Source organism: Tiliqua scincoides, chromosome 5, assembly GCF_035046505.1.
Source record: "Tiliqua scincoides isolate rTilSci1 chromosome 5, rTilSci1.hap2, whole genome shotgun sequence".
NCBI classification, from domain to species: Eukaryota; Metazoa; Chordata; class Lepidosauria; order Squamata; family Scincidae; genus Tiliqua; species Tiliqua scincoides.
The window spans coordinates 122,096,913-122,114,184 of NC_089825.1; the positions used below are offsets into that span (position 1 = coordinate 122,096,913).

The window sequence follows — 17,272 nt, forward strand, 5'->3', positions numbered from 1 at the left end:
TAATGACAGTGTGAGAGGAGGGGAGCAGGGGGTCTCCCTGGAGAGGGGGCGGGAGGAAGATGGAGGGCTGGGAAGAGAGCTAGGCGGGGGGGCGCGGGAGGGAGAAGGCAGATCGATCGGGAGCTGGGTCAGGCATGGAGAGGGCGGCAGAGGGCTTTCGGGGGTGAGGGGGCACCTGGGGAGGCACCTGGACTCCGCGGACCTCGCGTGGATCTTGGGGGAGGGGGGAGATCACCGGCGCCATCTCCAGAGCCTGCGGACAGGGGGCACTGCCAAGAGAGATGCCGAGAGGGGGGCACCTCCTGTCCTGAGATTCCCCCTCCCCTCCACTCCACGATGGGGACCACGCTGGGGGGGCTCTGCCTGCTGGAAGTGTTGGCGGCAACTTGTATGGCTGGTAAGGGTCCGCTCTGGGGAGAGTGGGGAGGGAGGGTGGAAAACATTGCTTGGGATGGGGGGGGGGAGTTACTGGATGCCTGGCAAAGGGAATCCCCTGGAAGGGTCAGACTGAACTAAGCTGAAGGCAACGGAGGCACCAGCTCACCTGATCTCTCTCTCTCTCTCTCTCTCTCTCTCTCTCTCCCTATGGCCCTATCTATTCATCCTTTTCCTCATCTGTTTGCTCCTCATGCAGACCACCCCTCTCATTTATCCATACTAACTAATCTGCCTATAAAAAAAACCCACCCACCCAATTTTGTAACCTTCCTGGGTGTCTCTGATCTAATCGCTGTAGCTAACCTTTTCCTCACCTCTCTCGCTTTCCCTGTCCCTCCATCTGTGCAAGGCTTAATTTGTACCCAGGGCTCAGTCCTGTAGTAGTTCCTTATCAGTGCTGGGTCTCAGACCCCAAGGAGAAGGAGATGGTAATACAGGGAAAGAGTGCCCCTGAGCATGTACAGAGTGTCCATCCTCCTCATCGCTGGGCCATTGCTGGCAGCCCATTGTTGTCTCTGAAGTGCCCTCTGTGGCAGGAGATGGTAGCTTTCAACCACTCTTGTTGCAACACCTCTCGCCTAAAAACTTCAGCACTGTCTATGCATCTACTGTATTTGAATTCGGTACAATCTATACATAGTTACCAGCCATTCAACCTAGGAAAAAAAAATGAATGGAAATGTTATAGGCATGAAGCCAGTGTAGTGGGGGTGTTTCCAAACAGATGCATGTTACCCTTAAGTTTCCACACTTCTGCCCCCTCCTCCATCTCAAATAATTAACTCTTTCTCCTCCACCCCTGTTTTTTCTCCAGTGCAGTTTGTTCCAGCAAAGACCTACGAGGACTGGTGGGCCTACAAGGAGACTCTTCATGGTAGCTTTGTGCCAGGTACAAGCCCTTGATGGTTGGTGGGAAGGGGGAACTTCTGGCCTGGATGCCTTTAAAAGGGGATTGGACAAGTTTCTGGAGGAAAAATCCATTATGGGTTACAAGCCATGATGTGTATGTACAACCTCCTGATTTTAGAAATGGGTTATGTCAGATGCAAGGGAGGGCACCAGGACGCAGGTCTCTTGTTATTTGGAGTGCTCCCTGGGGCATTTGGTGGGCTGCTGTGAGATACAGGAAACTGGACTAGATGGGCCTATGGCCTGATCCAGTGGGGCTGTTCTTATGTTCTTATGTTAAGAACCAGGGGCATCTGCCCCCACTTCTCTTGCCTGCCTTCTTTATGCCTTTCCCAGATTACACTTCAAAATCTGCGCCCACTGATCAGGCGATATGTCTCCTGAAAACCCCCTTCATAATAACTGTTCTCATGAATGTAACATATATTATGGGCTCAAGAATTGAGCTGCTTAACCATTAAACATTTGCCTTAATGGTTAAACAGCTCAAAAAGCTGGAAGCTATGTAGATCTTCATACCATCCTGTGGTGGTGTGTTCTGCAGGGCATTGGCCAATAAGGTATAGTTCAGGGGAAAAAAACTATACCTTATTGGCCAATGCCCTGCAGAACTCACTGCCACAGGATGGTATGAAGATCAGCATAGCTTCCAGCTTTTTCCACTCAGGCTATCAAAGGAGAAAGAGAGAGAGGAAGGAAAGTGGAAGGTTGGTCTGTAGAACACTAGTCTGGATTTTTTTTAACCCACTTCTTCCCAGCCCACACGTATACACATTTGATCCCTGTTGCGTATATGCAATGTTGGGCAGAAATGGGTTAATTAAATTAGACATGTTCAGGGGAAAGATTGTTCATGGATATTAGCCATGACAAACCAATGAAGCTTCCGTGATTAGAGCTTCCATGATCAGCCGCCTTGGGTGCCCTTCGGGGAGAAAGGCAGAATACAAATCAAATAAATAAATGAATAAATAGAGGAAATACAGTTCTGTTGGATGCTGGGGGGCAAACAACTAGTCTTGGCCATCACATGATGGAGGCTTCTCATTGGCATCTCTGGCTGTCCCCTGTTGGAGACAGAAGATTGAACTCTGATCCAGCAAAGCAGTTCTTGACTGGTGTGAGTAGTGAAGAACCTGAAGAATATAAAAGGGTGACCAGAAAGGGGAGTATTGGAATGGATGGGCTGGGAAGGGATGGCATGGCGAAGAGAAAGAAAGAAAGAAAGAAAGAAAGAAAGAAAGAAAGATGTGGTAAATTAATGTGAATAGTGGGATATGTTATGCGTGGCTTGAAGTGGGACCTCATGGTGAATGGACAGCCAGATAATCTAGATTAGAAATTATACAAAACATTTATCCACTCCTGTTATTATTTTGTTTCTCCCTTAGTTCACTTCCAAAAAAAAAAAAAGTTTACAGATGTCCTTGTGAGGGACAAGAAGTTTGGTCTGCTTTCCATGCGTTAAGTGGTGCATGGACTGACAATTTTGCCTATCTTTTACAATTCATGTGTCTTTCATTTAAAGGAAAAAGCATGCATCTAGTCCTCATAGTGGCAACCAAAATCTTGACTATGGTCAGGCAGTGTTTGATTAAAACTGAGAAAACAGAGGCAGTCAGGGTATGGATTTCACTTGGCAAAGAATGGAGCACCCAGACCTTGATATGTGACCCCACCCTTGCGCTTTTGCCTTTGTATTTCGAAGGCAAATACAGATTTCTTCCTTATATTCCTTGCCTGCCTCAGTGTTATGCTTTTCCCCACCATAAACTCATATTAGGTCCTCTCTTTTCTTCTTTTAGACAGCATATGTTCTCTCCTTTCCCAGGCCATTGCTCTTTCAAAACATCAAAGTTCAGTGAAAGCCATCAAAATAACCTCGGCCAGTTTAAATCGGTGCATGCTAATTGGGTTCATTTGCATGATTTATTCTGAGCTCAGGATTTGGGTTTCCTTGGCGCAGAATGTTGGCACTGATGCCAGATGGCCAATTAGATGTTGATGCCAGCTGGGAATATGTGCCTCACTCATGACCCCCTGCGCCGAAGGTTGGGGATGACTTGCAGCGTCCCAAGGGGAAGGGGTGTCTCCATAGTCTTGCTGAGAGAGAGAGAACGCTGAGATACGGGAGGCTGCCACGCCATACATGTACGCAGTGCTGAGGTGGGGGCTGGGCTCAGCAACTGCAAGAGGCTGCATTAATATTTAATATCTCCCTCGCCCGCTCCGGTGATGCAGTGAACAGAAGGCAAAGGGAAACCGGGCCACAGTGTGTGGGTGGGTGACTGGGTGGATGGGAGGGCACGTACGGGGACTGGTTATGATGGGGTCAAAACCCCAATGGCCCCACAAGCCTGAGAGTGTGGAGAAAGGAAGGGACAAAGATATATTCCCCTAGTTAGAGAAAGAGGAAAAATCAATTAAGTATACCGATACAGATGAGAATACATAAATACACTGGAACCACAGAGGGAATGAGGAATGAAACAAGCATGCAAGCACACACTGAGATGAAGGAACACCAAGAGAGACAGGCCATACATATTGCTGTGCAAAATGCACATATATCCCGCCAGGTAAAACTCTTCCTCTGCCTTATTAAAATATACAGATACGCAGAGACAGAAGTCTTAGCTAAATAACGCATTTACACACAGAGAGAATGTTTAGATAAATTAATTAAATGCTAAATGTTTAAATTTGTCACATGTACCATATACAGACAGGGTAAACGCAAGCCATGGAGCACAACGAGATGGGAAGAAGGTGACATAATTCTGAGGTTGTAGGAAGGGCTCCACCTGCTTCAGATTGCAGGAGGATGTTCACATTTTTTCCAGTGCTCTTGCCCTACATTAAGACAGGAACTCCGTGCAAGTAGAAATCTAGTACAGCAGGGAGAAGGCTGGATTAGAACATGCCTCTCTGATGTGCTAGCTTTCTACTTGTATGGAATCTTTTCCCCCCTTGGGGGAATCATTCAAAAATGATATCAGTCACTTGCATTTTGAAGTGGTAACATCCATTCTCCTGCTTCAAGGTTCTTTGATATCATATTATTAATTTTATTTATCTATTTTAGGGATTTATATCCTTTTTTTTTTCTTGTCAAAATGGGCCCAAGGCAATTGCAACAAGCAGCTAAGTAAGATCGTTAAAAAAAACAAAAACCGAACCACAATAAGCACATATGCTAATGCACAGGTCTCCAAACCACAGCCCGGGGGCCACATCTGGCCCACAGCAACTTAAAATATTTTTTTTCCCCAACCATGTTGTTGGACAGTTAACACATGTAGCTCTATCCACCCTACTCCTTTCCATGTGGTCAGAGTGGTGTCACCTTGGTTAACCCTCCTTTTAAGTCACCTGGGCCAAATACTTTAAGACCCTCACACCATAATTATTCAATCTTAATCTCACTCCTGCCAATAAAACAAATCGGGTTTCCACATGATGAATTTTCAGCAATGCCATAAAACAATCATGGTGAGGAAATAGCGTGATTTTTGCACGTGTGTAAGCAAATCATAACAACACGGATTTCTACATTCGGGGAGATACAGTGTACTGTGCATCGCTCATCTTCACCCTATGTAAAGCTTTTTTTTTTTTTTAGCCCATGAAAATATACGATGTGGCCCTTGTACTGAAAAGTTTGGTGACCCGTGTGCTAATGTAATAGCAGCAGTATAAAATCAGAACTGGGGTTCAGCTGATTAAACAGTACACATTACAATGATTTATAGACTTCAGGGGGGAAATTAGTACAGTAACTGTTTAAAAGGAGGAAGAAAAAGAGCCTGAAAGGAAGACCCTGAAAGGGAGCAAGGAGAAGGTCCGAATTTTTATTTATTTTTTTGAACATATCAGCTGCTTTTTGTGGCGGTTGTTGTTCAAAATGTGATTTCACCCACAGACATTTTGAAGTGGTTAATCCCATTTACTCACCTCAATATTCTACCACTTTTTTCTTTGTGGTGCATAGAAAAGCCTAATTCTCTCTCTCTCTCTCTCTCTCTCTCTCACACACACACACACACACACACATACACACACACACACACACACACACACACACACAAGCTAAAACCAGTTAAAGATTTGCATTTGGCAAAATTCCTAACTAAGAGCCCAAGCCTATCCAACTGTCCAGCACCGACGCAACCACAATGCAGCCCCAAGATAAAGGAATAAATGTTCCTTTACCTTGAGAAGGCCTCTGTGACTGCCCTTCCACCATAGAATGCAGCACACACCCTGTTGGCATGGCTGCATCAGTGCCAAAAAGTTGGATAGGATTTGGACCTAAGTCAATCTAGGGACAGTACCTTTATGCTGGGAATTAGGGATGTACATTTTACCCTTCTCTTGCATGTCTGTGTACCTGCATATGTCCCCTGACCCAGGGAGCTGTGGTGCGTGAGATATAACCTTCCCTAATCCAACCTCAAACCCATTTGCAGCGTGTGCCTAAAATGTACATTAACTGGAAATTGCATTTGATTTTTCTTACACAGTCTAGTCTACATTAATAACGAACACATAAAACCAATTGTGGGCAATAGAGAGTACCCAAAGGTACTTTTAAGACCCGTGCATGAAAATGGCCTTTGGTGTATTTAAAAAGTAAAACTGGAAAGCTGTTGCAAATACAACCCTCCTGTAATGTGCCTAACATGATCCACTCAGCCACGTGTCTAGACCACATGTGCCCCCTCGGTGCAAGAATATTGCCCTTGCTCTTCATCAAACCCTGAACAAGTTTCAGTCCCAGAATTGGCTGGTTTTCTGCTGTTCTCTTGCAGGTCCACCATTCTGGGGCCTGGTGAATTCAGCTTGGAGCCTCTGTGCCATTGGGAAACGCCAGTCACCTGTGGATGTGAACACAAGCCAAATGGTGTTTGATCCCTTCCTTCCTCCACTTCGGCTCAGCACAGGAGGGAAGAAGGTGTGAGTGCATGCAGGCAGGCATACTTCCTAGTAACTGTATTTAAAATTGCAAGAATAACGATAAGAATACTGTACTTTGGGAAGGTCTTGATCAGGGGTCGGCAACCTTAAACATTCAAAGAGCCATTTGGACCCATTTTCCGGAGAAAAGAAAACCTCAGAAGCCACAAAACCCTCTTGACATCTAAAATGAAGATAACACTGCATATATAGTTTTTTTTACCTTTATGCTATGTATAAAAAAACTATAGTGTGTTAAAATCAATGGGATTTCGTTTGACTCCTGCAGGGAGTGGAGTCAGGGGAGGGGGAAAAAAACCGACAGATGCTGCTTTGCGCTGAATCGAAGCAATGGGAAGACTTATGCAGGCTTACTCAGAAGTAAGCGCCTCTCTGATTTCCTTGGGGCTTCCTCCTTAGTCAGTGTGTGTAGTATTAGGATCGCATCCTCCACCCTCAGACTTCTTTTGGGAAGTCTGCCCTGTCGGTTTCAGAGGGACTGACTTCCATGCTCAGGTGCACTGACCAGGAGAGAAAGCCAGAGGGGCTGATTCCGGAGTCGGATCCCAATCCTAAGCATGCCTACTCAGAAGTACGTCCCATTCAGTTCAATGGGGTTTACTCCCAGGAAAGTGTGGCTAGGATTGCAGCCTCGGGCTGCTGGAAGGGAGCTTGGATTGCACAGTGTGCCCAGCCAGGGTGCTTTGGCTGTCTCCACTCCCTGCAGGCGCACTCCAGGGAGCTCCAGGGTCAGTCACCCTATCTCTTCTGCAGTGGGGGGGGGGGAGCAACATTAAGGCAAAGGGCATCACGAAGCCTGCCAGACTCAGAGGGATGGAGCCGAAGGATCCCCCTGCCTGCTCTGTGCTGGGGGGGGACGGCGCCAGGGTGAGAAGAATCCAGCCTGGACACAGGGGAGGCACACGTGCACCCCGGGCTGAGCACTCCAAGTTGCGGGGAGGGGTCGGAGGAGGCTTCGGAGCGCAGCTTATCTGCCTCGGAAATGCCTTTGTATTTTTACATAGCAATTAGTTTAGCAAAGGGGGTGACAGAGAGGCGCTCTGTCACCCCCTTTGCCACTTTCACCTGCCCTTCCCCGCTGAGCCCTTGTGCCGCCAACTCTCCCTGCCCGGCCACAGGGGTCCCTGCAAAGCGCCCCCCGCGCCTGCCACCAGCGGCCCTGTCCTGTGGTTCAGCCCCCTGCCCGCTGCAGGGAGAAGGAAGGAAGGGCGCCGGGAAGAGGTGCCCAGCTGCCCCACTGCGCCTGCTCGCAGTGGGGCGCAGAGAGCAGCTGCGGGAGAGCGCCGCTGCCCCTGCCTGCCGAAGGAGCTGCTATGGGCGAGGGCGGCGCCCCGGCCCCCGCACTCACCAGCAGCCAGCACCCGCAGCACATTGTGCCGAAGTGAGGCGCCCTCGGGGCTGGGCTGGCTGGGCGCCCCGCTTCCAGCCCCCACTTGGTTGCCACAGCAGACGGCTGAAAGAGCCGCATGCGGCTCTAAAAACACAGGTTGCAAACCCCAGGTCTTGATATTTAGAAAATGTCAACCACCATCAGGTGGGCTGCGTCGAACCAAAATAAAATAAATAATTTTCCACAGGTTCAGCACCTGCAGATTTGACTTAATCCCCACATCTGGAGGGCCAAAAGGATCTCCTGGATGCAATTAGAAGGGTCTTCCGGCCACGTCCAGGAGGCGGTCTGAGGAACAGGGTGGTCAAGCTTAACCTCCCTGGAGCTCAGAAGGCTTTGCGGAGGCTTCCGGAGGGCACATCCAGTTTTCTGTGAAAACCAGAAATGCCTTCCTGATGCATCCAAGAGGTCTTCCGAGGTGTGTGGCCTCCTTAGGCCTCTGGAAGGCACTTCCGGTTTTTGGCAAAAACCAGAAATATCTTCCGGATTCTTCTGGGAGGCCTTTTGAGGCCCAGGGAGGCTGAGTGCAGCCTCCCCATGCCTCAGAACACCTCCTGGACATGACCAGAAGACACCTCTAGGTGCATCTGGAAGGTCCTTGAGGCCCATGGGTTTGATTATTTGTGGAAATGTCTATCTGCGGAGGGTCCAGGAATCCCCCGCGGATACTGAGGGCCCACTGTGTTATAATCATTGATGGAACTGCCAAGTTGAAAAATGAATGAGTGAAAATTTTGTGGGATTTTCATATTCAGACGCCTTGCCCACAACACCCCAGATTTGACAACTGTGGAAAGAAGCTGTTCTGGATAGTGGGTGTGGCAGTACTTGCAGATGTGAGAATTGAAGAGAACGAACAGGAAAATGAAGTATAAAGTTTTGCACATTTAAGTTGAATGCCTAGGGCAGAAAAAGGCCAAAAATGTACCTATCGTTGTCGGTACAATGTTGTCGTTGAGGGTGTGAGGGTTTTCCTCAGGTTATCTAGAGAGTTTATGTCTGGGTGAAGCAGGGGGCAGAACGTAGCCTTGTTCCTACAAATTGTAGGATTGGTCCTTGCCCCGCACCCACTTCATCTATTTTCCTATCTCTCCGCGCAGATCAGCGGCACCATGTACAATACAGGGCGCCACGTCTCTTTCCGGCCAGACCCGCTGCAGCTGGTGAACGTTTCTGGAGGGCCTCTGCTGTACAGTCACCGGCTTCAGGAATTACGTCTACACTTTGGGAGCGAAGATGGGTTTGGCTCCGAGCACCAGATAGATGGCGAGGGCTTTTCTGCCGAGGTGATTCCAGTTCCTTCTCAGTTAAAGAGAGCAGGCCAATGTATTTAACAGATCTCCTGACTCTGAGCTCAGAGCTAGTTTATACATACAGCAGAATGAAGTGTCACTAAAGCCTTTCCTGTGTGTGTTCATGGCTAAAAGTGAATCACTGGTTACGTGTTTAAATGCTCCCCAATGCAGAAACGGCCTTGTACGTAGAAGAAAGCATTGCAGGGAGAAAAGTGCATTTTACATTCTTCCTGTACTTTCTGTGCAGAGAGAGGATTTTTGCCCCATGGGGAGCATTCAAATAAGTAACCCTCTGCCTGAAGTGGTACAGTTCAAGGACAGCTTTATTGGTTGATCTTGCTGGATGCATAGCACCCTTTTTGAGAGAATAAGCACTGTGTTTGGACAGAATTCCATTATGATTTGCAGTATCTCAAGCCAGCTGCCTTTTATTGTGTGTGTGTGTGTGTCATTGATTTCTCTCTTACACTCACCTCTAGGTGCAGCTGATCCACTACAACCAAGAGCTGTACCCCAATATCTCGGAAGCCGCACGCAACCCCAATGGTTTGGCTGTCATTTCAATCTTTGCTAATGTGAGCTTCCCCCCCCCCAGCAGATATCACACTTGCCCTGGGTAGCTCAAAGTGGGGTAGCAATCAGGTACAAGACTTTTAACTGGGTTTTGTTTGCAGATTGGATCAAGCCCCAACCCATTCCTAACCCGACTGTTAAACAGAGAAACCATCACCCGGATTTCCTATAAGAGTAAGTGGGGCAGCTTTGAGGGATGTGGGTCAATGTAGGGAGGCCTTGGTGAACACAATCCAGAGGGATGGGAAAAACTAAAGATGGGAGGAAGATGAGTAATAGACATTTTAAAATTACTTATAACCTGTACATACAGCACAGAGAAAATGTTATCCTTCCCTCATTATATGTGAATTTAGGGCCTTCTAAAGAAACTGATTGGTGGTAGGTTCAAGACAGATAACAGAAAGCACTTTCCATAATCTGCAGGTAACTTTTAGAATTCATTGCTACCAGACAGGGTAATGGCCATTGGTTTAGATGGTTTTAAAACAAGGTTAGGCACATTCATGTATCATTCACATGATATGGTACATGAATGGTGCTTGATGAGTTATAATGATATAGGACCTCCATATTCAAAAGCAGTGTACCAGATGCTGTGAACATAAGAACATAAGAACAGCCGCACTGGATCAGGCCATAGGCTCATCTAGTCCAGCTTCCTGTATCTCACAGCAGCCCACCAAATGCCCCAAGGAGCACACCAGAGAGCACACCCAGGGAGCAAACACTGTGGGCAAAGAACAAGAGAGAGTGGTTCTTTAACGCCCTCCTTGTCAGTTTCCCAGCAGCATCTCTTGGTAACAGAATGTGGGACTAGACCAGGGGTGGGCAAACATTTTGGCCGGTAGGCCATATCATCTCTTTAACACTGGGTCAGGAGGCAAGAAAAAAAAAAAGAATTACTTTACATTTCAAATTTGAATAAATTTACATAAATTTACATAAATGAATACATTAGAGAGATAACATATGAATGAATGAATTTTATTAAGCTTATTTATAATGCACATGAGAACTATAATATAGGCATGTAGAACCGCATGAGAACTATGAACTGTTTGCCACACACCTCTTGCATAGTACAGTGAAAACATACAGACCAAGCCAGAAACACATGGAGACATAAGTTGTTTAGAGACGATGGTGGGGGGTTAAAATAATGCCCAGGGAAAAGCAGAAAACACATGGAGGCCTTTCTCTAACTTTGCCTGCAACTCACGTCTGGCGGTCGCAACCGGCAGTCGTGGGCCAGCACGGGCTCCAACAGTCTCTGATGTGCCAGGGGCTCATTGGAGACTGGGGGCTCCCTGCAGGCCAGACTGGGGATCCCCGAGGGCCACAAATGGCCCCTGGGCTGCAGTTTGCATCCCCTCCCTGGACTAAATGGAGCACTATTTGATCCAAACCAGCTGGTGTTATGTACTTAAGCCGTATGCATTTCTTTCCCGACAGATGATGCTTATCTTCTACATGATCTGAGCCTTGAGAATCTTTATCCTGAGACATTTGGTTTTATCACCTACCAAGGGTCCATGTCAACTCCTCCGTGCTATGAAACGGTCACTTGGGTCCTGATTGACCGACCCATCAACATTACCTCTGTACAGGTGGGCCTATGTGATGGCGGCCTTTCTTCATTCAGGACAAATTGCACTGCTGCAGTCACTCTTTAAACTGCTAGATGCCTCTCTTCTCGCTAATAGAACCTGGAAGTCTTGGCTCCCAGACCTTCACTCCCCTAATACGTTTGATTTTTCTGTTGCCCCTGAGAATATCAGAGCAGCCCTGCTGAATGAGAGCAAAGTTCCATTTGATCCCGCATCCTGCTTCCCATAGCAGCTAGGTAGATTTCCCTGCAAACTCAGGACATGTATGCAAATAGCCCTCTCCCACCAAGACTCTGGCACTGGCATGACTCTGGACCATGACTACTGGCACTCAGGCATATACATCACCATCAGTACCATTATAGTGCTCCTCCTCCTTCATGATTTTAAAACCATCTAAACTAGCTATAGCTACCCTCACCACATCCTGTGGCAGCAAATTCCATAAATTAATTACAGGTGTCTGTTGTGTGGGGGAGGAGTCTGTCTTGAATCAACTGTTGTTGATCACTTTCACTGACCCAGAGTTCTAGTTGCAAGAAGTAAAAAAAAGAACTTCTTGGTCCGCTTACTATATATACACCATAGTTTTATAAACTTCTGTCACTTTACTCCTTGTCGTTAATCTTTCCTTGTAGAGAAGGTACTCCAGCCCCTCAACTATTTTGGTTGCCCTTCACTCCATCTCAAAAAAGGAAGTGGGAAAAGGGTGCCCTTTTCCCACTTTCTTTTTTGAGATGGAGCGACTAGAATTGCACAAAGGATTCAAAACACATAGACGAACAGGCCTTGCTGAGGGAGAGTCAGCATGGCTTCTGTAAGGGTAAGTCTTGCCTCACGAACCTTATAGAATTCTTTGAAAAGGTCAACAGGCATGTGGATGCGGGAGAACCCGTGGACATTATATATCTGGACTTTCAGAAGGCATTTGACACGGTCACCAAAGGCTACTGAAAAAACTCCACAGTCAGGGAATTAGAGGACGGGTCCTCTCGTGGATTGAGAACTGGTTGGAGGCCAGGAAGCAGAGAGTGAGTGTCAATGGGCAATTTTCACAATGGAGAGAGGTGAAAAGCGGTGTGCCCCAAGGATCTGTCCTGGGACCGGTGCTTTTCAACCTCTTCATAAATGACCTGGAGACAGGGGTGAGCAGTGAGGTGGCAAAGTTTGCAGACGACACCAAACTTTTCCGAGTGGTGAAGACCAGAAGTGATTGTGAGGAGCTCCAAAAGGATCTCTCCAGACTGGCAGAATGGGCAGCAAAATGGCAGATGGTTTCAATGTAAGTAAGTGTAAAGTCATGCACATTGGGGCAAAAAATCAAAACTTCACATATAGACTAATGGGTTCTGAGCTGTCTGTGACAGATCAGGAGAGAGATCTTGGGGTGGTGGTGGACAGGTCGATGAAAGTGTCGAACAAATGTGCGGCGGCAGTGAAGAAGGCCAATTCTATGCTTGGGATCATTAGGAAGGGTATTGAGAACAAAACGGCTAGTATTATAATGCCGTTGTACAAATCTATGGTAAGGCCACACCTGGAGTATTGTGTCCAGTTCTGGTCGCCGCATCTCAAAAAAGACATAGTGGAAATGGAAAAGGTGCAAAAGAGAGCGACTAAGATGATTACGGGGCTGGGGCACCTTCCTTATGAGGAAAGGCTACGGCGTTTGGGCCTCTTCAGCCTAGAAAAGAGACACTTGAGGGGGGACATGATTGAGACATACAAAATTATGCAGGGAATGGACAGAGTGGATAGGGAGATGCTCTTTACACTCTCACATAATACCAGAACCAGGGGACATCCACTAAAATTGAGTGTTGGGCGGGTTAGGACAGACAAAAGAAAATATTTCTTTACTCAGCGTGTGGTCGGTCTGTGGAACTCCTTGCCACAGGATGTGGTGCTGGCGTCTAGCCTAGATGCCTTTAAAAGGGGATTGGGCAAGTTTCTGGAGGAAAAATCCATTATGGGGTACAAGCCATGATGTGTATGCGCAACCTCCTGATTTTAGGAATGGGTTAAGTCAGAATGCCAGATGTAGGGGAGGGCACCAGGATGAGGTCTCTTGTTATCTAGTGTGCTCCCTGGGGCATTTGGTGGGCTGCTGTGAGATACAGGAAGCTGGACTAGATGGGCCTATGGCCTGATCCAGTGGGGCTATTCTTATGTTCTTAATATGTGGCTGCACCATTCAAACCAGAGTGTCTCTTGATGTTCCTTACCCCTTGATGTTCTTTTCTTTCTCCACTCTCTTCCTCAGATACATTCCCTTCGCCTCCTCAGCCAGAACCTTCCTTCTCAGATATTCCGAAGCATGAGTGACAACTCAAGACCCCTTCAGCCCCTCTTACACCGAAGCCTTCGGGGCAATCGAGACCTGCGGCACCCCACTCGACGTTGCAAGGGGGCCAACTACAGACTACATGGTATGAAACCCAGGAAATATGAGCATTTTTCTTCCATGCTTTGACCCACTAGCATGCATACGCATTCCATTCCGCAGTAGGAGCACCTATTCCTTACGAGACAATGTCCTCCCCATTAAGATCTGTCATGTTCCAAGATTCCCTTATTAAAGCCACGATCACGGTTATGGTACATGGAGCAGGGCCTTCTCTACTGTGGCTCCTGTAATTCTGAGACACTTTGCTGACTGAGCTCCATTGAAGTCCAGCTGTGCAAGCTTTCAGTGTCATAAAATACAGTACTCCTAGGGCATTTCCGCACCACACACAAACTGGTTCACTCTCAGTCCTCAAAATGATTATTTTGCCAAGTGTCAAAACGTACAACTGAATAACAGTCCTTCCCCCTTTCAAGGAACCTTTGGAAATATAGTTCTTTGAGAAACATTAGAGATCTCTGACAAAATTCTTCACTCAGTCAGCAGTGCCCAGGGTTCCTTGGGAGAAGTCATTCATTTCCGCAGCAGTCTCCAGCCGTCCTGGAGACGTTCAAGTTCTGCGCCCGGGGCATTTGTCCCGTTCAGCTAATGGGAGGTCCTCTGCTGGTCTGTCTCACTTTATTCAGTGGAAAGTGCTCGGGTAAACATACATAAGATTGCGGCCTAGGGCAGTTGAATTCTATAGGACTTACTTCTGTGCAAGGAAAGCGCCCTACAGGTAGACCACAGCTGCGATACAAGGACATCTGCAAGAGGGATCTGAAGGCCTTAGGAGTGGACCTCAACAGGTGGGAAACCCTGGCCTCTGAGCAGCCCGCTTGGAGCAGCATGGCCTTTCCCAGTTTGAAGAGACACTTGGCCAACAGGCTGAGGCAAAGAGGCAAAGAAGGAAGGCCCACAGCCAGGGAGACAGACCAGGGACACGCTACACTTGCTCCCAGTGTGGAAGGGATTGTCACTCCCGAATCGGCCTTTTCAGCCACACTAGACGCTGTTCCAGAACCACCTTTCAGAGCGCGATACCATAGTCTTTCGAGACTGAAGGTTGCCAGCTCCTAGGCATGCATAGGATTATGTTGATACTTATATGCTAGAGAGCAGGGGAAGAGACTGAACCCCAAAGAATCATAACTTCAGCAACTCAAAGAGACACAGTTTTAACATGGCATCACCAGATAGGACCCCTGATTGACCGGAGACAGGGACCAGAAAATGGGGACTGTCCCTGCAGGGGGGACCCCCCAGGCCAGTTGAAACGTATGAGATACAGTCAAACACACACTCTATTTAATTTCAGCCCTTTGCCTAATCAGTGTTTTTCTTTCTCTTGCAGTTGACGGCACACGACCTTCCAAAACTGCCATGTAGCCTGGGATCTGTTGAGTGTTTGCGGGTAGCTGTTGTTCCCTCAATAGCTCTTACTGAGGAAGCTACAGTCTCCCACCTCTGAGCAATGGTTAGCCACATCTTACCTGAAGGGGAATAATATGGGATACATGCAAACCACAGTGAAGTGGGTGTTTGGAACATCACTGCCACACACACAGAAAGAGAGAGGGGGAGAGACTCTCTTCCAGAGGTTTAAAAAAAACGAGACAGGGCTATCCAGTAGCAAAATATGGCATGTCCCAATTGAACAGCCATATCTGAAAAACAGCTGGGAGCCCCAGAAGCTTAAGGACCAGGATCTTGTCCTTTACATTGTTTCCCTGCTTTCCAGAGGCAAACATTTTTTTTTGTTTCAGATGTTACATATTCTCAAAAGTGCTACAGATCCCTCAAAGTGGGGAAAGTGACTGTACCCCAAGTGCTGCACCCACTTCAGAATGTTTGGTGGGGTGTATAAATGCAGGATTCTCCCCCTCACAACTGAGTGCATGCCAAGAGATCTTTGGGACATGATCCAAACCTCATTGGTCATGTGGCACACAAATCCCAGCAGAACTGTGTCCCCCAAACATTAATGTCCTGAACCTCAGCAACTGTTACCCTGCAAATGCCCAATCTCATCTGAACTCGGAAGCTAAGCAGGGTCAGGCCTGGTTAGTACTTGGATGGGAGACCACCTGGGAATACTGGGTGCTATAGGCTTATATCATAGTCTTTCGAGACTGAAGGTTCCCAACCAGGAAGTTTAGGAGGGGCACAAGTGACAAGGGCACACTGCAGTGACCCCAAGTGCTCTGGTCCCTTGTTCATGACTTTTTGGGGAGGGCTATAAACTTGGGACTTCACCTTACTTTCATTGTGAACGTGAGAATCTGTGGAAACAATATCAACAGGAGCTCACCCAAAAATTCTTACTGCATTCAGGGAAGTTTGCTGGGAGAACAGAAATAAACAGAAACATCATCACACTTTAGCTGGGAAGCAGGGAAGAATTTTGTTGCCATAAGAACCCACCGTTTGAATATGGACGATTATTAAGAATTAAAAAAAAACAAAAAGTTTTCAAAACAAGCGTTGATTTCTTTGAAATGCATTTTTTTAACTGGATTGGGGCCAAACAAGGCATAACAGTGGATGATCCAACTCAAGTCATGCTGAATTCACATAAGAGGGTGGGGGAAATGTAAGCATTATAGGGGAGACTGGAGAGAACGGAACCTTCCCCCTCCCCCCAACACACACACCTGCACATTCCCCTCCAAAATGGCTTCTTCTCAGTTGTTTTTCTTCCAACTTGAAAGACAGCAATATTCACCAACCAAAGATGACTTTCACTGACTTGGTCACAACTATTTCCCTCCCCCATTCAGCATTGCATCTATGGGACTGTACAACTCTTACTTTCACACAGACTGAACGTATGTACCAAGGAAGCAGGGATTGTGTCTGCTTCCCTTCCCTCTACTCAGTGTAATACCTGCGGCAAGCCTGTGGGGGTGTGTAATTTGTGGGCTTTGTTCCTGCAAATGGAAATGCTGGCACAACCAGGGTCCCCTGATCACCCATGCAGAGTTTATGCACATACAAACTACATGCGCACAGGATCTCTGCAGGGATGATGCTGAACGTAAGTAGGGGTAGGGTCTAGCCCACCTTCCCTATATTTATGTAGCATCTCCATGAAAGTAACATCTGCAGAGTCCTCTGGCACAATCCTACAGTGGGCTCTGCACCAATGGAGCGACTGTTGCAAACGCGCCATAAAGCATGTCGCAACAGCACACAAAGTAGGTCTGCCGGCAGGAAGGCCAGAGCCTTCCTGCCAACACCAGTGCCAGCTGCAGTGTGCATTGGAGCAGGTAAGAGCCCCACCGAGTGGTGCAGGAGCAGAAGGAGGGCAGGGAGGGGTGAAACAGGGTGGGAGGAGTTGGCAGGTGGGCAGATCAGGTCTAGGAGGGGGATGGGATCAGTGGTACTGACATACACCATATCCAACTCCCCCTCCTGGGCCTGATCCATCAACACGGATCTACTCGGAGGATCCACTTGCTGGTGTAGGTCTGAGTAGACCTGTTGCGTGGGCTGGGGCTTTCCCCAGGGCAAGGGTACACATGTCTCCTTATCTCGAAATTCCCAGCATGTGAAATTCCTCCATGGGATACAGCATAGCCAGTGCTGGAGCTGCTGCGTTGGTGTGGAGGAATTTGCACTGGATCAGATTGCTAGCGGTCCACATAGAAGTGGTTCCTTTGGGAGCTGTTTGGTAGATCAGAGGAGGAACAGG

The 17,272-nt window shown here is 47.6% G+C and overlaps 1 protein-coding gene and 1 pseudogene across 1 annotated transcript; both read left to right on the forward strand.

Moving 5' to 3' along the window:
• The first annotated feature begins 336 nt into the window (after window positions 1–336).
• On the forward strand, window positions 337–14,967 carry CA11 (carbonic anhydrase 11). Its single transcript, XM_066628941.1, has 9 exons — window positions 337–397; window positions 1,253–1,327; window positions 6,159–6,301; window positions 8,815–9,000; window positions 9,489–9,584; window positions 9,684–9,756; window positions 11,038–11,192; window positions 13,456–13,621; window positions 14,933–14,967. The coding sequence occupies exons 1-9, from the start codon at window positions 337–339 to the stop codon at window positions 14,965–14,967; spliced, it is 990 nt and encodes a 329-aa protein (XP_066485038.1).
• Window positions 14,968–15,571: 604 nt separating this feature from the next.
• On the forward strand, window positions 15,572–15,690 carry LOC136654553 (5S ribosomal RNA; annotated as a pseudogene).
• Window positions 15,691–17,272: the final 1,582 nt, after the last annotated feature.

Bases quoted from the DNA above. Each gene is read 5' to 3' on its own strand.
- CA11 (XM_066628941.1), top strand. From the start codon at position 337: ATGGGGACCACGCTGGGGGGGCTCTGCCTGCTGGAAGTGTTGGCGGCA. The intron at 398-1,252 runs GTAAGGGTCCGC...TTTTTTCTCCAG, and splicing joins GGCGGCAACTTGTATGGCTG to TGCAGTTTGTTCCAGCAAAG. The intron at 13,622-14,932 runs GTATGAAACCCA...TTTCTCTTGCAG, and splicing joins GGCCAACTACAGACTACATG to TTGACGGCACACGACCTTCC.